This window comes from Cricetulus griseus (genome assembly GCF_003668045.3).
Source record: "Cricetulus griseus strain 17A/GY chromosome 1 unlocalized genomic scaffold, alternate assembly CriGri-PICRH-1.0 chr1_0, whole genome shotgun sequence".
Taxonomy (NCBI): domain Eukaryota; kingdom Metazoa; phylum Chordata; class Mammalia; order Rodentia; family Cricetidae; genus Cricetulus; species Cricetulus griseus.
This window is the reverse complement of record NW_023276806.1, coordinates 88,404,046-88,431,752: the sequence shown is the minus strand read 5'-3', so window position 1 is coordinate 88,431,752 and position 27,707 is coordinate 88,404,046. Positions and strand designations below refer to the sequence as shown.

Below are 27,707 nucleotides of genomic sequence, written 5' to 3'. Positions count from 1 at the left end.
CTGAGAAAACCAGGAAAGTGACTGGGACCCAAGGCAGGATTTTGCTCACAGTTTCTTGAAGATACCAGAACTCATGCTTACTGAGCACATAAAATGCACTTGAACTCCATTTGATGATGTCTCGAGAGAGGTGAAAATTCCATTGACATTCAGACATACCAAACTCATATACAGTTATAAATAAAAACAGCCAGACTATGTAAATCAACAGCCACTGCTTAGGTATCGTCTATCCATTCTCATAAGTATAAATTAGCCAGAGACAGGTAGGTAGACACATGGGATTCTCTAATGGATGCTGACAGTGACATATATTAAAATAAATCTTCCTCTAAGAGCTTAAACTTTAATTAGATTCTTAGAACTTAAGGAGCCAGAATTTCAAACTTGCCCCAACAGCAATTGAAATGCAATGTTCCCATGCATAAAGAAACCCTTTTTCTCCTTCACCTAGAGGAGGAACTGGGGGAGGAAGCTAAGGGAAAAAACCTCAGTGCTGGCACTCTCCAGCACTCCAGCTAAAAACATCACAGTAACCAACTTGATCATATTCCATGGTTAAAACAGACCATTTTGGACAGGTGGTGGCAGTGCACGCCTTTGATCCCAGCACTCGGGAGGCAGAGACAGGTGGATCTCTGTGAGTTCAAGGCCAGCCTGGTCTACAAAGCTACACAGAGAAACCCTGTCTCAAAAAGCAAAAAACAAAAAAACAAAAAACAGACCATTTTTCCAATGTGCCAACCTGACATCTTTGAGTCCATTGACAAATTGACAAGCAAATGATACTACTAACTGCCCAAAACATCTTGGCTGACAGCCAGTCAAACAAGGACTATAATATGTATGTTAAAACACGGAGGGGAATGTATAGTCATAATAGTCATACTGCAAGTGCCTTGTGTTTTGTAACATTGACAATACAGACATTTACCTGGGACACTGAGCATGCAGACTGATTCAAGAGGGATACAGGCGTAATATGAGTCATGAAAGAAAGACAGGCAGAAGACCCTGGTTAGTTTTTCATTGCTATGACAGAAATACCTTAAAAGGGGGAAAGATTTATTTTGGCTCAGAGTCAGATGTTTCAGCCATGGTCAGCTGACTCCACTGCTATTGAGCATGCAGTAAGAGAGAAACATGTAGAAGTAATACGGCAGAGGGAAAACTGCTCACTCCTCATGACAGTCCAGGAGGAAAGAGAACGGAAAGGCCCAGAACAAGGTGTATGATTCAGGTGAGGTCACCTATGCTTGCTTTCAAACTAGGCCCCACCTGCTAGCGGTGATGTGAGTGGTCACGTGATCTAATCACCTCTCTATGACTTCACCAGCTAGGGACCAAGCCTTCCACACATGAGCTTTCGGTGGACCTGGGAGCACTTCATAATAAACCTTAATGGTCTCCCTCAATACAACTTTTCTGCGTACAAAGGGCATTGGAAACACCCCAGAGGCTGGATGTGGCTGCGCAGGCTTATCCCAGTACTCAGGAGGCAAAAAGGCAGCCAGATCCCTATGAGTTTGAGGCAGCCTGGTCTCCACAGCAATTTATATAGGCCAGCCAGGGCTGCACAGCGAGATCCTACCTCAAACCAAACAGACTCACTGAACACAACATCAATATCTACAGATGTTCATGTCAGGGAAACACTAGCCACACTTCTTTCTATAAGTCTCACCAAGCCAGGAAGGTCCACGTTCTAAGACTGCTTCCGAATAGTGGGACCACCCCAACCATAGCAAACTTGAGAACCTTCTGCTGGTCACCGACTCTACTGAGAATACAAATCTCTAGAAGTACTTAGAGGACCAAAATGTTTCCAAAGGACTGAAAGGATCACTCCTCATAAAACCCAGTCCATGATGCCTTCGGAAGGTAATTTTTATAACAAAATGTGACATTTAAAAGAAGGGTTTCCTTGTGAACACTGGCCTCTCTACAAGTCAACCAAAAAAAGAAAGCATACTGACTTTTCTGATAATAACTTTTAACATGTCACAGCTCATATTCCCATTGCAGTATCTAAATCCCTAACCTAAATGGTCCTTCCGAAGAGAAAACGGGACTCCCTCCCTCCCACACTTGCTGAAATAGCGGAGACTGGCTCCACAGCTTCATTCAGAATGAGTTTTTACATACAGCAATGTTTTGGGCAGTGTCTCCTCTACATTACAACCTTTTCCTCCTTACTTTATTTTCTCCCAACTGTCCTGATGATTCATTTTCTGCTCTTCCGAATGACACTATGACAGGAAGGTAGGACACTGCAGCAATAAGAGCAGTGTGGGACAGTGACTGCTTTGTTGACCTATGTCCCCCACAGATCAGAGGGTGGTCAGGATCCCAAAAATCCACCAGAACTCAGCTCCAGATATTTCCTCTATTCTCAGGAAGATCGGGACATAAAGCAGATTCTAGACTCCAAAGAATGACAGCTGAACTCGAAGGCTGGGACCATTGCAGTGGAGTGAATAAGAGAAGGACCACAGACAATTTTCTCAATAAGCCAGAGGCAAGGGTAATGGAGGCTACAGCATTCCCTTGGAACTAAACTCATTTGTTTATTAACACTTTCCAAACAGAATTCTAACGAATATCTCAGCCCAGGGGCAGAGAAAGCATGGGGCATCTCTAAAACTAGAAAAATCTAAGCACCCACGGGAGAAGCTAAAGGGCATACAGCTGTTGGAATTGATGGCAAAGCCATGGGATATGGAATTGGTAAGAACTGGGTTCTACCATGTGGTTCAGAAACATAAACCCAATTATTTTATATGAACATAAGCTTTAGTTTCCACATCCACAACAGTGCCTACAGTAACATGTGTGAAGTTCCTAGCCTGGTATGTAGAACTACAGGCAGAACCGGATACATAATCTGCTGTTCTGCTGTAAAACAAAAACATGAAAAACAAAACAAAACACGGTCCTCCCCGCACCCAGAACATAACTTCAACAGGGGAATTCTAAACCAATCAAAGGGCCCTTCTAAGGGCCTTTTCCCTAGGAACTCAGTTGGATTTAGGAAACTTAACATCGAGTCCACATTTAGCATTTTCCTTGCCCTGTATAAGCAGGTCAGTCAAAAACTAAAGTCTTGGGCTGGCAAATTTGGGCCCATTGGGAAAAGGCACTTCCTACCCAGTAATGCCAGCCTGACCTGAGCTCAATCCTTGGAACCCACACAAAAGTAGTAGAGTCTCAACAAAGCCATCCTCTGACCTCCACATATTGGTTGTGGTCACACACTCAGACACATACGTGCACACAGGCACACACATACATGTACACATACCTGTGTGTGTGTGCACACACACATACTTTAAATAATAAATAGATAAATATTTTGCTCAGCTTGGTGGTACACACCTATAATTCTAGCATTCAGAAGACTGAAGCAAGAAGACCACTATGAGTTATAGGCCAGCCTGGGCTACATAACACCCCCTTTCACAAGCAAAAAAATTAAAACCTTTCAAAACTGAAAAAATTAAATTATATATTTGGTGCTTTTCTTTTCCTCTATGTGTTTTCTGATATAGATAGGCCAGTTTAAAAATAAAAATCTTTAGGGTTGGTGGGATGGCTCATCAACTAAAAGCATTTGCTGCTCTTGCAGAAATGAATTCAGGTCCTGGCACCAACACTGGGCATCTCACAACCACCTGTAACTGTAGCCTGAGGGGATCTAACCCTCTCTTTTGCTAACACACAGAGACATACATATACATAAATTAAAGATAAAATAAACCTATTAAATAAAAATTCAAAAACAAAATATTTTTAAAAACTTAAGGGGATTTATTGGTGTTAACTTTTCCTAAATTTGAATTCCCAGTACCCTCCTGTCAGTTCACAACTGTCTGTGGCTCCAGTCCCAGGGGACTCCAAAGGCACCAGGCATCCACATGGTACCCAGACATTCACGCAGAAAGACTACCCATACACATAAAATAAGTAAGACAAAAATAGATCCTTATTTAAAAAATTAAAAAAAGAAAGACACCAGGAAATAATTTCTGAAACAATAAACTTATCATTGATAGAAGTAGCTTTGAAGTAGAGGTTAATGATTAAGTTAAAGCATCAAAAGTATTTTAATTTTCTGCTTCATTTGGTTCTCCACATTGATAGTCAACTAGCACAAAATGGTTACAAAGGCTAATTTTGTTAAAGACCTTGGAGAAAAGAGAAAAGGATTGCATTTTCATGAATACTAATGATTATAAAATAGAAAACCAATAACATTTACCCCTTCAGATTAATATAATTTAGAAATAATCAGCACTATGGTACATGCAGAACTTGTTTTCTGGCCAAGGAAAAACTGTATATTACTAGCAACAATGGGACTACAGCAACATGGGGACTAGAGTTGCTGGACATTAATTATCTGCACAGATTTATATTATTAAAAATGGCAAAGGGAGAAGGAATCAAAAATATAACTCAAGACCAAAATTGGAGACATGTGTGAGCATTATCCCTCACCCCTAGATTCACATGATTCAAGCAAGAGCAAATACTGTAAAAAAAAAAAAAAGAAAACTCCAACACTGGCTACCAGCTAAGAGATTGACATTAGGTCTTTGTCCCTGGAAAACAACCACCTGTCACTGACCCACATAACTCAGGAGGACAGGAACATTCATTCTCACAGACACGGAAAGCGGCTGCTTCCAAGAGCCATCTCCCATAGAAGCTATGCATCTGTAGTTTTACGGAACAGTGACTTTGAAATGTTTATCCCACAAGCATCCTTCCAAGTCATAGGTCAGCACTCCAAATTATAAATTATCAGATAATGAAACCATTACTAGATCTAAACGCTGCATGGATTATATTATTCTACTTGTAAAGTTCAGAACACTGCCCCCCACAGAGACTATATTATTTTCTTAGCTACAAAGTCACAAAACTGGGGGATGTTGAGTGTGGCTAGGTGAGGATGGTCCCACAGCACTGCAGTCAGGGAAGGATAAGCCAGAGCCAAAGCTCAGACCCATAAGCCTAGACTACTCAAGATTCCATGCTCACCTTTTCACATGCAGATCATCTAAAATAGTTTGATGTAAAATTCATTTTATGTCTCTATATTCCAGTTCTAAAAAGAAGCCATTTCTGATCATCAGAAAATACAAACTCTTGCAAGATTTATCCTACTGAAAACACACATAGCCTGTAGTAATACTTAGCTCAGATCATGAAGGCCGGGGAGGGGGGGGTGTTGGAATAGCAGCTTGTTGACCTTTAGAATTAACTAACTCCTTCTAGGTTGAATAATGTTCAGCACATAACCTTGCCCCCAGCGACCTGGAGACAATCTCATCAACCGAGAATCTCACGGGAGTTTGAGAGCCCTAAACCCTAAGCCTGGGTTCAGTAGGTAGATAAAACTCTGGAGCCACCTATCTGCCAGGCACTGCTAGGGAGCCAGAGAGAGCGGAAATATGACGGGTCTCTTGCCTGTGCAGCTCTCAACAGTGTTGCTTCCCACTTTCCCACTGCACTCGGGAGATACCCCCGGCTAAAACATCAGCCACTTCAGTAGTACAAACTGGGAGTCTCATGAGGGTAAGGGAATCTGCCCAACGCAGAAACTGCAAGGCTAATAAGGATGGCTAGAAGAGACCCCTGGCACACAAAGGAGAGAAACTCCAAAGGTAAAGGCTGCTAAGGAGGCATCAGCCAGAATAAACCACAGGAAAGACATGAGTCAGAAGGATCTGCTAATACCCTCATCCTCGTGCACATCAGCAGACCCCAGGTAAAAGAAACTTAAAAAAGAAAAAATAACTGGAGGAAGATCTAGAAGAAATGGATAGACCTAAACACAAATGATCTGCCAAATCAACAAATATAAATAACAAATGGATCCTTAAACTACAAAATTAAAGCAGCAATTAAATAAGCGCCCCCCCCCAAAAAAGGCCAAGACCAGATGGATTTCCTGCCAGGAAGTCTGTGCATTCTGTAAGGAAAATCACTAAGATCAAATTGTTCCACAAGAAAGGGAAGGGATACTACCACACCCATTTTACCAAGCCAGCAAGCCAATATTGATGCTAAAAGCAAGTAAGGACACGCATGTATGAACATGCAGGAATGCGCGCGCGCGCACACACACACACACACACACACACACAAACACACACGGGGTGGGCGGCATGAGGGAGCAGGCAGAAAGAGAAGAAAACTATAGACCAATTTCCTTCATGAACAAAAATTCTAAATAAAATCCTTATTAGCCCCATACAGGAGAATAAATTTTAAAACTCAGCCAAAGAAGGTTTTTGTAACTCACATAACAAAGAGCACAATACCTTTGATAAAGAATTCTTATGAATCACAAAAAAATCCTTATTAGCCAAATTCAATAAATTGAGACTATACATCATGACAAAGTTAGTTTCATTCCAAAGACACAAAATGGCTCAGCATACACAAGTCAATAAATGTAATACAATTCATAAATAGCCTTAAGGAAAGAAATTGCATGATCATCTGTGTAGTTACAGAAAGATAACTGTTTGGAAAATTTCAACATCCTTTCATGATAACAGCAATAAAAGGAATACATCTCAACATGAGAACTGCTTCCCACAATAAACCCAACAGTCAACAGCACAGTAGATGTTGGGGGGCATCATTTCCAATTGAGATTCAGGATTGAGACAAAGTGTGACTCTCCACTCTCATTCAACATAGGACTTGAAATCTCAGCTACAGCAAAAAGAGTAGAGAGATCCAGAACGTGGTGGCACATGCCTTTAATCCCAGCACTCTGGAGGCAAAGGCAGGAGGATCTGAGTTTGAGGCCAGCCTGGCTTACTTAGCAAGCTCCAGAACAGCCAGGGCTGTCTCAAGAAACTCTGTCTCAAGAAAAAATAAATAAATAACTAAATAACTAAACAAATAGTGCTATTGAGATAATGTGTATGGATCACAATAGGTCTTATATTCAGCCTAGAATTGAATGAGCTACTACCCCCCTAGAATAACCTGGGGAGTCCTGAAAATCTCATCTCCCAGCTATACATTAGATTAGTAACATCAGAACCTCTAGGCCGGACTGGGGAATCTTTTTCGCTTTTGTTTTTTGTTTTGTTTCCTCAGGTGATTTCAGACCACAGCCCTGACTGGGGTTCTTTGGCTCAAAGCATTATTTTACAAATCTCGGCTGAAATAAGCTTCCGCTCAGCCTAGCACATCGCCAGGAAACCTGACACTGGCACCACTCCAGACAACAGTGATGTTCTAATAGACACTGATGTTCAATTTCAAGTTGGCATGGAAAGTGGGACGTGAAACAATATGTCCTTTTAATTGAACATAAGCCATTATCCTTTATAAAACAGGGAAAGTTGTGACAACATGTCAGTCACATACCAAATGACAAGATATGGGAAAATATAATTGGACAAAGTCTTCACAAATTCTACACTTATTCAACCCAGGTAGGATCTATTTTTCTCAGGGCAATTTTGCTGTCCCTAAGTCGGGATTATGGTCTCACATTCCTTGAGATTCTTAGATGACAGACACAGGTGGGAGCATTTCATTCTTTTTTCAAGACAGGGTTTCTCTGTAGTCCTAGCTGTCCTGGAACTCATTCTGGAGACCAGGCTGGCCTCAAACTCACAGAGATCTGCCTGTCTCTGCCTCCTGAGTGCTGGTTTTAAAGGCATGTGCAGCCACCACCTAGTGCATTCTTCTTTACTCTGAAGGAAGCCTGTGCTGCCCAAGGACTCTCTGCATGTCCCCCAGGTCTTCTTTGTGCCCTTGTTCAGAAAGGTCTGTTCCACGCTGTCTGCCATAAGAATTACCCCACAGCCAAGCTCGTGTAAGACTTACACAGTAGAGAATCTTAATGGCAATGCAAAATACCTCAGTTAAGCGCCTTTATTAATAGTGTCATTTTAAAGAAAGAAAACTCCAGCTTCAGAACTGAATGAACATGGGAGCTCTAGGAAGCATTATTAAATGAATTTGAACAGCCTAAGAAGTTCTCACAGAAATCATTTTTTTTTTAGCCTAAGACATTCTCACAGAAGTCATTTTGCATGGCTCATTTGGAGTCACTTCATGTCTACAATAATAAGGTACACTGAGGTCCTTAGAAGAGACTCTCCTTTCTTATCAGGAAGGAGTGGCTTATGGGTCTCTCCTGGGTTTCCCATGGCAAAAGTGTGAGTGAAGAAAAGCAAGGCTATAATCACAGAACCATATATTCTATGGCATAAAAATAAAAACCAAAACTCAACATAGTGCAGAAACATGAAATAGCAGACAGTTCTTATCTCGCTGTTAAATAAAATGAGGACACTCTTTCTGTGGTATTTTGTTGGGACTAGAGTTTGGATCCCTAACACCCACAAAAAAGCTGAATGGATGTTGCAGCCAGCCCATAATGCCAGCATTTGGGAGGCAGAGGAATCCCCCCAAAGGCAAGCTGGCTGACTAGATCAGCCAAATCAGTGAGCTCCAGGTTCAGCGAGAGACCCTGCATCAGTATAGAGCAATCAGCGAAGGCACGGCATGTCAACTGCTAAACACCCGCCCATACACACATGCATGCCACATACGCATAAACATGAAAGAAAAAAAGGAAAGAAAGAGGAGAGGGAAAAAAGATAGATAGCTAAATAGATAAAGGAGGAGCTTTGTGGGCAAAAAAAACAAAGGTCAATGAAGCTGAGGCATATGAAGAGAAGGGCAGAATAAAGCTGCCAAGACAGACAGGTACCAGGAGAGAGTTAGTTCTTCTCCAGAATAATGAATCCCGGAGCTGGAGTACATCATCTTGCATATGAGATAGGTACTTGGGAGTTTCAGTATGCTGGCCAGGAGAAGGGATCAACTAGGAATAAACTCACTGTTGCAGTGGTAAGCATTTACATGGGAGTTATGGTTATGAACACAGATTAAACTAGTTCTCATGGTGTGCTTTAAATAAAAATCTGAGTATCCCTCTGAATTTGACAGCTTACATTTGGTAATTACACAAACATATTTGCTGAAAGGAATGAGCCCGAATACAAACACATCACATGTCTGTTGGGATGACTTTTCATTTACATATTATAAAGGACAAACCACCGTTTCTCATCTTTGTTTTGACAGATGGGAGATAAGAGGCTTCCATGATTACAAATGAAATCACTAATAATTATTGCCATGGCCTACAGAAAAATTCCAGATCGTTTGTGTAACTAAATTAAATAATTATGGGTGCCCTAGAAGAACGCAAAGTCCACTGGTGAAAAGCGTCTCATCTTTCTATCAATCTCTGCATACATTAGGCACAGAGTATAAAAGACAATTGGGAAAATCAGAGATCAGAGGAAACTTAATTATAGTTATGGAAATGCAGCTTAAAGAACAAAGCGTAAATGTGTACCACAGGTCTAAAGGGAAATAATTCTCACTTAGTAACCACTTAACATTGAAGAAGTCTGTCAGTCTGAAGGAGAAGTTGACTGTATTAAACACACTATTGTTTCCTTCTAATTGAGTAATTAGGAGATTGAGATTCCCGAGCACACATGAATGAAGTGATCATGGCCCTTTTCTGTTTGGCTGACCTCCAAACGGCCACAGGCTTCAAAGAAAGAACTGGAAAATCTAATGGAAAGGGCTAGCCAAGGATCATTCTTGAAAGTGATAGGCTTGTTTGACATAATTAAGAGTGAACTCAGCTGGCCAGTGGTGGAACACACTTTTAATTCCAACACTCAGGAGGCAGAGGTAGACGGATTTCTATGGGTTTTAAGCCAGTCTGGCCTACAGAGCAAGTTTCAAGACAGCCAGGGCTACACAGAGAAACCATCTCAAAAATAAACAAATCAAAAATAAACAAACAATAAAAAAAGAGTTGACTCTGTGCCTTCTCTCCCCCTTTCGCTGCCCATACATCCAGACCTTCAGTTTGCCATTTTGCTAGGCACTCAGAGGGACTTTTCATCCCTTCTCTACAATGTAAATATCCTTGACAAAGAAAACTGAGCAGAGAAATCACTGAGCTTCAGTTTCCCAGCCAAATCCCTTCACTGAATTAGATTACTGAAGAAAAGAGGCTGAATCATCTCAACATGATTTTTTTATAGAGAGATCATTGGCTGGCTCTGACCAATGCAGGTATACAACCTGGCAAGAAACAGACACAGTAAATAATACCAGTATGCTTAAGGACATGAAGTCACCCTAATCTAAAACATTAAAAGACAAAGACAGTCCTAGAGTGGTTGTAGAATCCACAAGCTTCCAGGAGATATGGGACAGCCATTCAAAACTCACAATGCCCGAGACCCTTATCCTGGGTGTCCAGAGTGGCAGAAATGGCAGGCTGAAGAGTGTGCCTCACTCATAAGATGTTTAGGTGAAGTGCTACAGAAGAATAACTTGGGGTACCTTAAGGTATAGGCTAATGGGAATAGCAGCCACTTTAAAGTGAGAGAAGAAGTCTTCAGAGAGGAAATAACAACCTCATATCCCACACATCTTTTACAGCCTTGGAAATCCAGAGAGATTCAAGTGAGGAAACATGGGGTAAGAGAAGCATGGGGCAAGTGGCCTCAGTACCTCAGAGGCAAGGGAAGCCAAGTGCTACAGATGGGGTTGGGTAAAGGAGAAGAGATAACGTTGAAGGGGTACAATGAGTTCTCTATCTCATGGACCCCTTTTGACAGAGGGGTGAAAGTGAAACTATATATCCTAAACCAGTGGTCTGATCGCTCAGCACCCAGTCATGTGCAAGCAGATATCCAGGCACAGGCTGGAAGACCTCAGCTCCACTATCTCTTGTCCATGTACCAAATCTGAGGAACGAGGCTTTCCATCTGAGGAGAAAGGCACAGACAAATGAACCTGCCCTTCCTTCAGCCATTAACAGCCAAAACAAGGCTTAGGGTGGAACTGTTAAACACAATTCAAATTTGTAAAAATGAATTGGACCCTCAACCAAAAGTAGCCAAAAAGAAAGAGGCTGCCCAAGATGGTGTGATGGGACAAAGTACACTGGGTAAATAGGAAACAAATTCACATGAATTCTATCCTAAGAATGCTCAATAACCCAGTGACAATGAAACATGAAGGCAAAAAGAAAAAGAATGAAGTTTAAAATTATAGATATATATATATATATATAGCATTGAAAAGTCTGTATATTTCCAAAATATCAAGAATGTTCTTAAATCCTCAAAGATTATAGGAAAAATATGTTTCACATCAGCTCATTTAAAAGTACTACCTTTATCTTTTTAAATTTTTTGACAGCTTTATACATTTGCATAATAGCTTTAGTCTTCTCTACCTCTGTACTCCTCCTCCCTCATTCTCCTCCCTCTTCCTTCTTCTCAGCAAGTCCCCTCCAGTTTCCATGTCTTCTTTTTGTGTGTGGCCCAGAGTTTAATCAGCATTTCTTGCCTGAGTTGTGAGAGTATTATGAAGTAAGAGCATCTTACTTATATCACTGAAGAACTTGACACTCCTTCCTTTAGCAACCATTAATTGCAATAGTCTTTCTTGGAGGAGTGGGGTCTCATGCATGACATAGGATGCCCTTCTGTATGCTGTGAATATGTTTTTATTTCCATGGGTTAACAAAGAAACTGATCTGGCCAGTAGTCAGGCAGAATAGAGCCATGCAGAAAATCCAAGCAAACATACAGGGAAAAAGAAGGCAGAGTCTGGGAGATGCCATGTAGCTGCCATGGCCACGTGGTGATACACAGATTAGTAGAAATGGGTTAATTTAATTGTGAGAGCCTGAGCCATTGGCCAAACAATTACAATTAATATTAAGCCTCAGAGTGATTATTTTATAAGCAACTATGGAACCAGGAGGAACGTATAAAAGCTTCCAGCTACTCGTGGGCCCCATCTCCACCCATGATGGAATGTTGATAGGCACAATCTTGAGCAGGTCTTATGCAGATACCCAAAGCTACAGTGAGTTCAAGACTACTATGTCATAGCCAGAAGACATATCTGTGCTTTCACCTCCGCATCTTCTGGCTCTTGCAGTCTTTCCATCTCCTCTTCTCCAAGGTTCCCTAAGTTTTAGAAGAAGTGATGCAGCTGTCCCATGGGGCCCAGCACTTCCACATTCACTTATTCTCAGCATTTTGACCAGTTTTGTGTTTCAACCTAGTCCTAGCTCTAGTCTCTCATTAGAAGTTAGACAGCCTGCCCACTCTTCTGCCCCATCTCTGGGTCTTCACTGGAGGTTAGGGAGCATCTCTTCAGCCCTTGTCCTACATCTCCCTACTAGGTCAGGGAGTCAGAAGAGACTCTGGTCCCAAAGTCAGGCTCCACCAGGCTCTTGTTTACCTCTACTGGCTTTCCTTATTTGCATAATGCCCAACATCAATGCAGCAGACCACATCTGTCAATCTCTGCGACATAAACTTACTTCCTGTTTCTATGTGGTTTCTATTGAAACCATGTGTCATGTTGTACTTACTAAACATAGCTAGCTGTTTTGGGATTATTTAAAGTGCCGATGTTACTGACAATTCTTTTGCTTTTTACCAATTGAAAAAAATTTTTCATAAAATATATTTTGATCATATTCTTTCTCCTTTCCCAACTCTTCCTAGGTCCTCGCCACCTCCCTACCCATCTAATTTCATGTTCTACCTAAAAGAAAAAAACTGGAAATTAAAAGACAGAAAGACAAAAATACCAAAACCAAAAGTACACACACACACACACACAAAAAAAAAAAAAAAAAAAAAAAAAAAAAAAAAGGAATCCATTTGTATTGGCCAGGTATTCCTAGGTCCACACCTGCCCTAAAGAGTGGTTGGCATAACTTGTGTAACTTCATTTAAAAAACAAACAAACAAACTTATTTTCCCTTTCCAAATAGGTTCCAGTTGCAAATAGCTTCTGGTTAGAGATGGAACTTTGTGTCTGACTCGCCCCTTGTCCATTCTGGGATTTTGTCTGGCTTGAATTTTACTGTCACAGTCTCTGAAACCATATGTGGAAGACACTTTCTTTGTGAACACCTATGATGAGCCACTATAACCAGAAAGTTAATGTACAATGTGCTTTATGGACACAGGTGTTACAATTTTAGCTTTTACTGAGAATCTTAGTGTCAGAATCCTCATTTTAATGCAGTTCTTGCCTCCTGGGAACACTACTCACATTTTCGTGGAAAAAAAATATGTTAAGCCGTTTGCTCATACAAGTGGGCATATTTCAAAACTGGAATGATACTTTTCTGTTTTCTCTCTTGTTATCCAGTTTACTTGGTTATATAAGGACTGTCGTAACATAAACAAGATGTCAAGTTGGTAAGCAAAAGTTGATTAAGAAGCACACCTGCTCTAGAAGCCCCTCCCTCCAAATAAACATTTCTTTACCAAATCTTGCCTGGTTCCCCCCCCTCTGTTCTGGAATCCCCAAAATACTATTACTAGTACCCCCTTTACATGAAACAGACCAACACGCTCACTAAGTTCATTGTCCCTGTCTCACAAGTGTTGAGTCCCCACACAGACCAACAAGCTTGCTAAATTCACTGTTCCTACCTTAACCAAGGGTTGAGTTCCCACAGGCAGGTGGAGAAGGGGCCTTTCAGTCCTTAATCACTGAATCTCTTCAGGCAAAGAAACCCAAAATGATGCCTTACCCTATCAGACATCAATTCTTAGCGCTACTACTTGCATTACAAAAGAACAGAATCATGGTTCTAACTGGCTTTGATCCACTTAATGTTGAGAGGGTTTAATATCTCTAAATCCTTTGCAAAGTAATTTTTGTGAATTGTGAAATAACTGATTCACATTTTAAGTGCTACACTGCCCCCTTGTGTATCTTGTGTTTGGTAAAAATTCACTCGCAAAAAAAGTAAAAATTGTAACCTTCTGAGATACTTCAAAGGAATCTAAGACACTAGGACTAGAAAGAACCTTAAAACCTATCAAGACCAGAATGCTTACTTCACACAGGGGAGAATTACATACCTAAAGAATTTTCTAATCGTTCAAGTTCATCCACTACTGGCGAATGTCAGAAAGGACTCTTGAATGGAATTCAAACATCTCTAAAGTGATTATACACATTAAATCTGTCACCAAAATGAGGAAGAAACCCAGGCATAGAAAGTTGAAAACAGACCTAGATAGGATGTTTAATTAAACAACACCTATGTTTCATGAAACTTCTCTACTTTCCTCTATGTCTCCTTGGGCTTCCTATGGAGACTGCTCCACAAATTCCAGAGCCCCAGAAATCTCTGGCTCACAAATAAATTTCTCCCACGGGAGTCCTGGCAGCAGGAAAGGTTATCCCAGACTATGAGCCACTAAACAAGCAGCTTTCGGCTGGGTTAAAGATAATTCTTATTTGTCAAGAAAATGATGAGCATTGATTACTCTCTGCTCAGCTACAGTAATCCACGCAGCAGACATGCTGAAGTGTGCCAAACTGCTCTGTTCTGTTTCCCTGTGATCCGAGACACAGTTTAAGTCTTCAAATCCCAGAGGACAGCAATATAAGTGAGTGGACTTCTTTTTAATGGGTTACTACAGCAGACTGACCACCAGCACACTTGAACATTGGAATTTGGAAGGCACACACTATTCTGGTAATAAGCACTGAATGGTGAGCCTCAGATAGTTACTGAACACTTCACTTCCTGTGCACCTAACCAAAGATAGTTATAAATATTCGAAAGGTGTCTTATTGGAGTTCACAAGAATAGAAAAACTGGGCGGTAGGAAGAGAGAACATCATTGCTGTGGTTGAGATGGTTCACACTGCTACCAACTACTACGGGTCATGAGTCTGGCTGGCATTTTAAGGTAATTAACCATAAGCAAGTAAACTCAAGCTCTTGATTCAATCAACAATGACACTATATTTGCATCCAGAAAAATACAATAAAAGTACTGTCAGAAACCAAAGTAGAGTCCCAGCCACATAAATACAGCCGTCAACTCACCATGAAACACACTGTTGTCCACCAGAAAATGCCTGCGGTACTGCACACAGCCCCTTTTCTTGACGTTCCAGTAGCTCATTGTTGGATGATTTCTGGCACAGCATCAAAACCAAATTGCCCTGTCAAGAGGAACAGAATGAGACAAAAATGAAAAAAACGGCAGCCACACGTTCACACTGGCAGCACAGTGCCATTAGTTGCCTAGCATTAGGGGCAACACATGGGCTACAATTTGGAGCCAGACTCCTCCAGGCCCTAACAAATTTCCCACAAATCTGCCCAGGACCTGAATGTCCTTTTTTTTTTTTTTTTTTTTTTGCATACCAAAATAATACCTCCTTCTAACAGCATCCTCAGTTACTGCTGTCTGCTGAGGAAATTAATCTATCATTAAGCACATTTCAGGACTGGCCTGTGTGCTCCAGGCCGCACTTGCATTCCATCAGGACCCCAACCAGTCAATCTTGGTAAGTTTCCATAAGTTTCACTAGCAGGTGGGCCATCATTTCAACTCCTGAATTTTGTGTTGGTACCATCCCGGCAAGTTACGTAAGCAACTCACGAAACGTTAGGAATTATTACAGTGTCCATGTGGGTGCAAGTACGACAAATCCTAGCAAAGTTTGTTGGCCTTCTTTTGGTTCATTGCAGCTATTTATTTAGGGCCACTAATCCCCGTATCCACCCAGGTTCAGGATGTAACTAGAGCTGGGCCAGGCCTGCAACACTGGGAACTCAGAGTACCTGCTAGATCCCCACCTCTGCAGAGAGCAAGGACTTGAAAAGCAGAGATCTGAGCTGATGAATTAAGTTGCGAAAGCTGATGCACATAACCCTGAACAAGGCCCCCTTTGTTCACATGATCTGGTTAAAGTGACTTTTCAGAAAATTCCAACCTCCTTTCTGTTCACAAAGCCAGAAAAACGCAAGCAATGCTGGGAAAAAGCAAAACCCACAGGTGGAAAACAATTTTGTCATCTGTCCTATTGTAACAGTCTAGAGTTTTGTAAGTATACCCCAGTATGAAGTCAGTGGCTTAAAAAAAAAAAAAAAAAAAAAAAAAAAAAAAAAAGTAAGCTAACACATTGCTGTCTGTCACTGGGATAGCTAGTGGAGGCTCCTGGAGCAACCATCTACAAAGGGGGTCTTACCGACATTCAGCCTACCCGAGTTTCCACACAGGCCTAGACTCCCTCCTCTTTTTTTTAACCTCCTCCCCCCAGTTTGGAAGGATTTTCCTATTCTGTAAGGTGAAGGGAGTCAGAACACCATGTGGAAGCACTAAGAGACATGATAGAGAAAAAGTGACTAGAGACAGCCCTACCTTTGTCCTCCAAAACTAACATTTCATACATAAAGATGGCATAGCCCAAGTATTCTTAGTTATATAAAGAATGTAGTAACAGGCTGAGAGCGTAGCTCATAAATAGAGTATGTGCATAGAAGTGCAAGGCCCTGATTTTAAGACCTAGCACCACATATAAATAAGCAAAGCACAACTAAACATGTTATTGATTTCTTCAAAACTGCCAAAGCTGGTAGTACTGAAGTCCACCCGTCTTCTTGCCCATTCTGGTTCCTTCTGCCTTCATTGCATGCCCCTCTCCTAGAATAACTAATTCTTAAAAAGTATTTCATTCCAGCATTATACCTAGATATACAATTTTGAAGTCCTCTATATTATTAAGGACACTACCTTTTTCCAAGAAAATAATTTTAATAATGAACAGTAGTATTGCCCAATTACAAAAAGTGTACTTGTCACTTACAATATAAATACGTTAATTTACATAGAATTAAAATTATCTGTATTCATGTTTATTTTTCCTTGCTAATTCAATTTTGTGGTTTTGTTATTATCAGATTTTGCCTTTACCCATTGCTGTAAAAGCCTAAGGAAGCCCTAAGGTGTTTATAGTTAGCAAAACAGCTACATGTGCAGGGCTCTCAACCAGGACTTATTAATCTTCTGAGACAGGTACTGTTATCTCTTCCCACCACACCAAAGAAGAAAAGATGCTATTAGAGAGACTGATTTGTTTATGCTGCCAGAAAAAGGCAGAAATACAACCTTCAATCATATCTACAGATTCCAAACTCAAGTTTCTAACCGTGATAGGCCAGAAGAAATTAAGTTGTTAGGTGATATGAAGGTTTCAAATAGGTCCTGTAGCCAGGCATGTAAGAGTTCATGCCTGTAATCCCAGAACTTGGAAGGCTGAGGCCAGGGAACCTATGTTCAAGGTCATTCTGAAGTCCATAGTGAAATCCTGTCCAAAATAATAGAGAAGGGGGGTGGTCCTGCAAATTCACAAGGATTTCAGCTAAGATAAGGGTTCGGTGACTTTTTCTACCAATAAAATCAGCTGAAAGGGATGCTATATCTTCCAAGATAAGAAAGTTTCAAAGGCCCTAGCCTGCTTCTCTGTTGCTGTGATTGAACACTGACCAAAACCAACTAAGGGAGGGAAGGGTTCTCTCCATCACTGAGAGAAGCCAAGGCAGGAATGGAGGCAGGAACTTAACAGAGACAGCTGAAGTATGCTGCTTACTGGCTTGTTTCTGCTCAGCTAGTTAGCTAGCTTCTTTATAAAAAACAAACAAACAAACAAACAAACAAACGGGGGACTAGGGTGACACTACCTACCACAGAGGCTAAGGCCTCCATCAGCCAGTATTCAAGAAAATGCCCACAGACATGCCCTGATAGAGGCACTTCCTTGATTGAGGTTCCCAGGTGTGTCAAGCTGACAGTTTGAAAACAGCCTCACAAAAAAATAAACATCATTTAATAGATTCCCTCTTGCTTCAGTATTAGAGAATTTAGCCACCAAGTTATGATGAAGCCCTGGTTGAAGTATTCCAGCCACAGATATGTGCCATGATCTTAATGTCTGTGTTCCCCAAGTTCATATGTGGAAATCTTTAGATAGTGATTTCAGGAGGTGACGAATTGGGGTTCTAGCCTCCTTGGGATCTCTGTCTTTTATGTAGGAGGCATCAGAGCTAGTTGACTGTATACACTATGTGTGGATACAGCAAGAAGCCAGCAGTGTGCAACTGGAAGAAGGCCCTCCCTAGACACCAAATGCTACTCGATCCTGGAATTCCTAGCCTTCGGAATTGTATTTCTGTTTTTGTAAGCCACCTTGCCAATGGCATTTTGTTATAATGATTCAAGTGGGTTGACAGCATGAGAAGAAATGGACATAGCACAGATCTTCAAGTGTTACAGGTAAAGTCCTTGCTGTCCAAGCATGAGGTCCTGAGTTCAATTCCCAGAACCAAAAAAAAAAAAAAAAAAAAAAAAAAAGGTCAGGTGTGGTGGCAGGGTTGGGAAAGCAGAGACAGGAGGATCCTGAGGTTCACTAGCCAGCTAGCCTAGCCTACTGGGTGAGTTCCAGGCCAGTAAGAGACCATCTCAAACAAACAAGGTAGACAGCACCTGAGGAACACTAGAGGTTGACTTCTGACATATACATGTATATGCACAAGCACTCATACAGGTACACACACACACACACAACACACACACACACACACACACACACACACACACACAGAAAGAGAGAGAGAGAGAAAGAGAGAGAGAGAGAGAGAGAGAGAGAGAGAGAACTTCAGCTTCAACTAGATTTAGAAGATCCAGGACTACTACTCACTGAAGGCAGGCAACTGAAAAGAATGTCAAAATTTAGCTAAACCAAACTTCTTATGTAACCAAAAGGAAACCAAGGCCCAGGAAGCATGTGTAACTTGCAAGACAGCACTGCTGGCTGGCTATTGAAAAATGCTGAACCCCACCTTCAGGAGCCCAGACTTCATTTGAATGGTCTACAGTTCTATTTGTATGTGCACAATGAAATGCACTTGTGTTGCACCTACCGAAAGCCAAGATGCTTTTAAAATGATTTCACATCTTACAAAACATTCCATATCCTCAGGGGCCTCTGTAATGTCCACATTACACCTGGAACTCTGTATAAACACGTCTGCATGCTCATAGACTATGTAAACTTATTGTGCGAGTATTGTGTCTGATGTGTGTCTGTGTGCCACATGTGCACAAGAGGTCTTCTTGCAGTGAGCACTGGATTCTCTGGAAATGGAGCTACAGCTGGTTGTGGGTTGCCGTGTGAATGCTAGGAATCAAACCCAGGTCCTCAGGAAAAGTAACCAGTGCTCCTAACCACTGAACCGTCTCTCTCCGCCCCTTTGTTGATTTATTTTGTCATTATTACATCTCTTTATTTACTGTTAGTGTTTATGTGAGTTCACTATTGTCAGAAGGCAAATATGGAAGTCAGAGGACAAGTATCAAGACTTGGTTCTCTCATTCCACAAAGTGGGTACTGGAGATTGAACTGGGGTCATAAGGCTGGGCAGCAAGTACCTTTACCCAAAGAGCCATCTCACCAGAATGCATAAATTCCTAACCATTACAGTGATTCACAAAATTATTAACTTAAAAGAATATCAGAAATAACCAGTAGTTATTAAAGAAGTTCTTTTGGAAGCAAGGTTAATGTGGGATTTTTGTTTTTTGTTTCTTTTGCTTCTATTTTACTTGTTTTTATGAAGCAGACTCCTTGTATAGTCCAGGCTGACTTCAAACTCACTATCTTCTACTGCCATGATAAAAACCCTGACCAAAAACAACTTAGGGGAGAAAGGGCTTATTTCAGGTCGCAGTTTAGGTTAGATCTCATGTGGTTGCTGGGAATTGAACTCAAGATCTCTGGAATAGCAGCCAGTGTTCTTAACTTCTGAATCATCTCTCCAGCCCCATTAACATATTTTATGAAACAGTACAAATCTCTTCAAGTCACATAAATGGCTTACCAGGCAAGCTTCTCTAGTTCACAAGCTTATAAAAGACAACCTCAGGGTGAGGAAGTATAGACATTATTTTTTTAAGTGGGTAGTGAGGTGGAGATGGCTCAACATGTAATTAATGTACCTGCTACCAAACCAGATGATCTAAATTCAATCCCTAGGACCCACATGTTCACTATGGCATGCAAGTGTCCACCCACATGCACGGTAATAATAATAATAAATGAAATAAAATGGATTTTTAACATTTTTTGAGACAGAGTTTCTCTGTATAGTCTTGGCTGTCCTGGAACTTGCTCTGTAGGCCAGATTGGTCTTGAACTCACAGAGACCCACCTGCCTCTGTCTCCCAGGAGCTGGGATTAAAGGCATGTGCCAGCACCCACACCCTCCTAGGTTTACTTTTATTTTATGTGTATGAGTGTTTTGCTTTTATGCATGTGTGTGTACCAGGTGTTTGTCTGAAGTCTAAGGGGGCCAGAAGAGGGAGTTGGATCCCCTAGAACTAGAATTACAGATGATTGTGAGCCATGTGGGTGCTGGGAATCAAACCCAGCAACTCTAGAACAGCAACCAGTGCTCTTAACCACGTAAGTGAGAACCTCACTTTGACTAACAGTCCTCTGGCATCACTACTCCATAAAACCACACTCCCCATACCACTCCTCTACATTTTAAAAACTACATATTTGCAAATAATTTAATAATAATTTTTACAATTTTCCCCTTGTATCTATCTTTCTTTATTTTGTTGGGGTTTTTTTTCTGTGTCACACTTTTTTTTTTCTGAGCATGAGTTCCAATAGAGTATTAAGAAGCAGTGAGATGCAAACCCACATCTTCTGATTCCAGCACTGTTGCTCGCTCACACAGTTTATGTCCCCATAGAAAGTTTAGGGTCTCCTTACTGACTCGAAAGACACTGACTCTTCCAACCGCTACTATTCCACCCACCTTACCATAGACCAAGAAAGGGAAGGAAATGGCTACACGAAATGCTATTAATTTTTTAAAATGTATATTTATCCCTCCAGCCAAGAGTTTCTAGGGTGAATGGAATGGAGATAAGCAAAGCACAAGCTTTGTGGGTATGAGATGATGAAATGTTGTTTTAAAATGAAATTTGAGTGAATGTGGTCTACTAGACAGACCTCATGGTAAAAACTCTCTCTTGGGCTCATGCTGTCTTCAATTTGCTAACGACAGGACACAGGCTCTAGGCAGACATTAAAATGCAATACCTAAACCTGCTCTCCTTTCAGAAAAGGAGTGACTAACTAGCTCATGGTGGTCCTAAAGAATCCTGAGGTGGTCGAGTTGGGGGGTGGCAGAAAGGGGAGGAGGGTGACGGGACACCTGTGTGACTCAGGAGTCAAAAGGCCAGAGTGAAGCCTCTAGGGTTCCCTCAGGCTAGTGTCCCACAACTCTGTGCCTTATCTGCATAAAAGGAAGAAAAAAGGATGCTAGGGAGGATGGGAGGGAATACAGGAAGAAGGGCAGCAAATGAGAAGCTCTCTGGAGCCCTTCACTCAGCATTAGGCAAATCCCCCCTAAGTCTCTCATCTATTCATCTCTAATTATAAATTTAAATAATGTTGAAAGCCCACAGAATGCTGAGGGAAAAGAAAGGTGCTGACTGCACTTCTCATCAAGCCTTGCTGGGAGATGAAAGGCAAAGTGAATAGCCTCTGACAGTAATGTTCATAAGCAACATGCATTCAAAACAGCAAGGCCTGGGGAAGGCGTCTTAAGTCCATCCTGCACCTCACAGCCTGACACAAGGGATGCTTGAGGACCCGCGGCCCTCACGGATCCAAGGATTCACATTAAACTCAGTGAAAAGCTAAGATATTAAAGAAACTTCACCCTTCATTAAGGCAATCATGTGGGAGAAGAGGGCACCAAGCAAGGTCAGGCCTGCCCCTAGGATCTGCAAGCACCCAGGAGGAAATCCTCTCCTTCACTTCCCACTGGCTTCCAAGCAGGTCAAAGTAGATAGATCAGAAGCTCTGCAACTAGCCTAATTCCACAGCCACTTCCCTAACTCCAACAAGATGTTCAAAGGAAAATAAATAAAAAGACACTGTTCACTTTTTATGGCATTCAAAAGGAGGCATTATTAAGTCCCAATTTCTTGTTTGTTGGTTTGTTTTGTTTTGCAATCACAGGCTTAACATGCTCTAACCTAGCTAGGCAATGAGATTCACTCAACTCTCCTAGGACATGTGGATGCTACAATTGAAAGAACTGGTTTAGAATAAAACAAGTTGGCTAAAAAGATGGCTCAGTAGCCATAGGTGCTTCTACAATGAACCCCTGAGAGCACACCCTTGAAGCCATGTCAAGGCAGAAGAAGAAAACCAGCCAAGCTTTGCACAAAAATGTACACACACACACACACACACACACACACACACACACGCACACACACACATACACACACACACAAGCGCGCGCGCAAACAGACAACAACATAAGTAAGTATACCTTGAAAAAGTCAACACCTTTTGTTTCACTAGTTTGTATTCACATTCAAAAGGAATAGATGAAGGCATTTTCTGGCAGTGCTGGGGATTGATCCCAGAATCTTGTGTATCCTAGGCAAGCCATCTACACTGAAGTACATCCTAGCTCACTGTATCTTTTTTTTTTTAAGTTTGAAAACTTATTTTTTTCAAAGAGTAAAGAGTACTGGCAGAAATAATAGAAACAACTATTAACTGATAATTGCCATAGAGCAAATACAAACAATACTAGCATTCTGACCTGCACAGGGCTCCCCCCTCCACTGTATATTGTGAAATGACTTATTCCTATTATTTTATGCATGCTCAAGTAAAGCTTTGCAAATATTGGAGCATTGCCAATATCTACCACATAGAAAAATAAGAACACGAATACTCAAATATTACCCAGCAAGCACTGATTGCTGTGCAGACATTTTCAATTGCATTTGCAAAGAACTTGAAAACTTTTTATAGAAAAATGTCCATGAAAGAATGGTATGTTGGAAAAAATAAGATACAATACTCCACTAATTATGTAATACAGTATTTTGTAGAATAATGGTCACCATGCCAGCAAAGTGCTTTAATTTCTACTGCAAGGTACAAATATATAATTTGCATACTTCATATAAATATATATCATATGAATTTATAAATATCCTTTAAAATGTTAAGTAGTGTCTCATGAATTTTTAACATTTTGCACAATTTTATATTAAACACTATACTGTTTCTACATGTAATAATGTGATCCTAAAATATTTCTCTGTTAATCTTTTAATGTGAATTTTCCAACTTCAGTTTCCAAAATAAATGCAATCCTGTCCAAGTGAATCACTTTTTTAGACTTTACTGAATTTTCCCTGTTCATATGGCTTATGGTTATGATTTTTACGTGTGTGTTCCTAAGAAGATTGGCCTGTAATTTTTGTTTTCCTTATTGCCATCTTCTCTTGATTTCCTCAAGATTAAGTTTCTCATTTCGTCAAACCTCTGCTCGTCAGGAAGTTATCTTTTCTCTTGTTAAAGTTTAGCAAGCTTTTATCAAAGTCTAGATAGTCAGTATCTTTAGTCTCGTCCCAAACTGTGCAAGAACCTTACAACATATTAACTACATTCGCTTTTCCAACTTTGTCTCCACTCTGGCTGACATTGCACATCACATCATTTTCTGCAGCTGACAGGTTCTTTTACTCACAAATTCTCCCCTTCTCCGATCTCCATTCATTTGCTTTTCCTCCACTTTCCAGAAGTCTTTTCTTTTTGTCTCTATTATACAGAGTTACAGTAAGGCCATTTTCATGCAAGTATGTAATGCACTTTGAGCCTACCCACCCTACTCCACAACCCTCCATTCCTCTACTCTCCCCTCCCATTCTTCCTCTCTCCCCTTCCACTCCTCCTCCTCTCCCCTCCCAGTCCCATTAGTTTCCTTTGTTCCCCTAATTAGTTTCACTCCTGCCTTCTTGTTACCTGTACATACATGACTTTATGTATCTGTGAAGTCTGGGGCTCACAAATGAAAGAAAACATGTGATATCCGTCCTTTTGAGACTGGAATCACTTAAGAAGATGATCTCCAGTTGCACCCATTGTCCTACACACCTCCATTCTTCTTTCTCCATTCCTTCTGAGTCCTTCCCTTGGGCATGAACCCCTAACTTGACATGAACCTTCTTTAGTGATGAGCAGTGGAAACACTCTAGGTGTCTGTAAGCCTGAGAGGTCTGTATTTCGTACTTGTTTTTAACGGATATTTTGAATAGAAACGGGATCCTAAGCTGACAGTTTATTTCTCGGAGTGCAAGAAGCACAGCATTATCCTGCCTTCTGAATCCCATTGCTGCCCCTCAGGATAAATTTTCATGCCTTTGCAGATAAGTGGCTCAGCACAAAGATCCCCCTTCGTTTTTTATGTTCTGCAGTCTAATTATATTTTGGCTATTTTTTCTCTACTTAGCCTGATTAGGATTCTTGGCTTCAGGAATCTTATTCCTTATCTACTTTTCTATTTAAATGTTATCTGTTTTTCTCTCTTCTTATTCTCAAACTTAAATCAAAACTTTCTTTAGATTGGCTAATTTCCCTGTTCAACTTGGATTACTGCTGTTAAACCCATTTATGTATATTATCCTTATTTCAAGTTTCATTGTGCTCTTTTTCTAATTAGCATGGTTTGTCTTTCTAGTTTCTTATCTTCAGCTCACCAGTTGTGGAGGAGGGGGTACTACAAGAAGAGCATTGTCTTCAAATTTCAATACTGAGAACTCTCTGCAGTCAAAGATAATAGATTTATCAAAAAGAGGGGGGAAATTATCATCTACTATTGCAGAATATTTGTTTAACAAGGCAAAAATGTGTTGCATTTGTATAATTATGTAAAGATATATTGCTGTTCTAATTTGCCTGCCTAAGGCACCTGATTGGTCTAATAAAAAGCTGAACTGCCAATAACAAGAAGGGATATATAGAACTTGACCATTATCTCAATTTTCTCAGGGTCCCCTGAAGATGCTGTTACCCCCAGACAATAGGAAGCAGTCTAAAGATCACTATGCCCACATTCCCAAGAGGTAGGGTAGGTAGTTTTGGATCATTAAGTGGGTTATGGATGTTTGTCATCATTTAGTGGTGATACATGAATACAGAATAAAAGACAACTATTCATCTCAAAAATTTTATATTGGTATGGATTTTTGTATATTGATACAAACTTAAGGGTATTTTGTTATGCCAAGTATATGCTTCTACTCTTGTTTAAGGTATTGTACCTAAGAAACTCATGAACATGGATGTCAATTAGGAGGCCTCCGCACTTTAGGGGGCCCCTGGTAGTGGATTAGTATTTTTCCCTGGTGTAAGAAGGGACTCTGAGTGCCCATCCCACGTGAAGGGATGCACTCTGGGCCTGGAAACATGCGGGAGGGCCTAGACCCAGCCCAGGATGATGTGGTGGACTTTGGGGAGCCCCCATTGAGAGCTCTACCCTGCTTAGGGAGTGGAGGGTGGATGGGGTGGGGAGTAGGTGAGGGGTAAGGAGGGCAGGGGAGGGGCAGGGAGGTAGAGGGAGAAGGGATTGACATGTGAAGCAAGCTTGTTCCTAATTTGATCTAATAAAAAAATTACAAATAAAGTGCAATGCAAACTTCTAGTACTTGAAAGCTATTATTACAAACTGTTTAGGATAATTAAGAAATTCAGGTTACACAGAGAAACCCTGTCTCGAAAAACGAAAAAAAAAAAAGAAAGAAAGAAATGCAGGTTAGTAAGGTTAGTAGTTATTCATCTATAATAACCAAACTTGTAGTTATATTAGGTATGTTTTCAAGGTTAAACAGAGACATATTTTCGATAGATAATCTTCAAACACTCCTGAGACCTATAAAATATGACATCTAAGATGTTTAATAATGGACTTTTCATGACAGTAAGACACGGCTACTCCAATCTGCTTCATAAAAGGATGAAGGGCATCAAAGAACCTTCAAATGGAGTTTGCTTTCATTGTGACAAAGTTAGCCATTTTACCCCTGCCTTGACTGCAGACAATATACTGAACAAACTGGACAAGCAAGACTCAAGGAAAAAAGACTGCCAAACTTTTCCAAGACAAGGTGGCACAGTCTTTCAAAATTCCAGAAAAGTCTGTCAGATATTCTAGGCCTGTAGGCCAAAGATGGATGAACCAATGTTGCAGGGTAATCTTGGGTAACTGTCCAGGAAGCCAGCTATCTTTGTAATTTCTATAGTTTTAGAAATTGCTTGCCCTCTACTTCCTGTTTACTTGGGTAATATTATAGCCTTCTTGGGTCTCTGATGGAGCTGAAGATAGTTACAGTTATAGTTTTCTTTGTTATCAAATTCAGAAAAGAAACTTACATAAGAGAGGTAAATTGTATATGGCTGAGAAATGTAAAAGCTTAAATTGTTTATCTGAGAAAATGTTTTGAAATATAAAGAGATAATTTTGGTTACTAATACAAGTTAAGATAGAAAGTAAATTAGGTACACAATTTGAACTCTCCAAGATAGGATAGATAATGGAGTATTTTATCTGAATTTGCCAAATGCAAATGGACTGAATATTGTAAATGTAATTCTTACTTAATAATCATTCTAACTACATATAGTCTTACTTTGTTAAAGATAAAACCTTTCTTTTTATTTAGACAAAAAGAGGGAAATGTTGCAGAATATTTGCTTCACTATGGAAAGATGTGTTGCTGTTTTATGTTGCCTGCCTAAGGTACTTGATTGGTTTTGATGTGTTTATCTAATTATTCCTTATCAATAAAAAATCAGGATTCAGATATCAGGGTAAGACCCTGAAAGATCAAAGAAGCAGTGGAGTAGCCACCAGTGACCTCCTATCTCTTCCATCCTCTGTCCAAAAGGGCTGAGAACCTCTCTCTGTCCTGCCTTACTACTTCCTGTTTCCTATCTGTCCTGTCCTCCAAAACCTCTAGGGTTAATTTTGTTCAGCTAGTGTCTGGCTCTGCCCTCTGACTTCAAGCAAGTTTTACTGTCAGAATACAATCAAAATGTCACATATTTGGTCTAATAAAAAGCTGAACAGTCAATAGTGAGGAAGGAGATACAGATACTGGGCAGGGAGAATAAGTAATCCCACATCCAACAGAGGTCTGATCTCCAAAATTTACAAAGAACTCAAGAAGCTAGTCTACAAACCACCAAATAATCCAATTAAAAAGTGGGGTACAGAACTAAATAGACAATTCTCAATAGAGAAATCTAAAATGGCTGAAAGACACGTAAAAAAGTGTTCAATATCCTTAGCCATCAGGAAAATGCAAATCAAAACAACTCAGAGATACCATCTTACTCCTGTCAGAATGGCTACAATCAAAAACACCAATGACGGTTTATGCTGGAGAGGATGTGGAGAAAGGGAAACACTCCTCCAGTGCTGGTGGGAGTGCCAACTTGTACAGCCACTTTGGAAATCAATAAGGCAACTCCTCAGGAAAATGGGAATCATTCTACCACAAGATCCAGCAATTCCACCCTTAGGCATATACCCAAAAGAAGCAAATTCATACAAGGACATCTGTTCAATGATGTTATCGCAGCATTATTTGTAATAGCCAGAACCTGTAAGCAACCTAGATGTCCCTCAATTGAAGAATGGATAGAGAAAATGTGGTACATTTACACAATGGGGTACTACTCATCGGGGGAAAAAAATGGAATCTTGAAATTTGCAGGCAAATGGATGAAACTAGGAAAAAACATTCTGAGCAAGGTAACCCAGTCGCAAAAAGACAAACATGGTATGTACTCACTCATATATGCCACAATGTAGATTTAAAAATATGGGTTAAGTTAAGTTAGAACTAGTTAAGAACAAGCCTAAGTTAAGGCTGAGCATTCATAATTAATAGTAA

At 40.5% G+C, this 27,707-nt stretch overlaps 1 protein-coding gene across 2 annotated transcripts in view; it reads right to left on the bottom strand.

Moving 5' to 3' along the window:
• The window catches only part of Plch1 (phospholipase C eta 1), a 207,416-nt gene that overhangs the window by 155,407 nt on the left and 24,302 nt on the right, over positions 1-27,707 (bottom strand). For both annotated transcript variants that reach the window (XM_027391714.2, XM_027391717.2), the window contains exon 2: positions 14,963-15,081. In XM_027391714.2, the coding sequence (XP_027247515.1) occupies positions 14,963-15,041 (79 nt within the window). In that variant the 5' untranslated portion in view covers positions 15,042-15,081. The remainder of the gene's footprint in view (positions 1-14,962; positions 15,082-27,707) is intronic.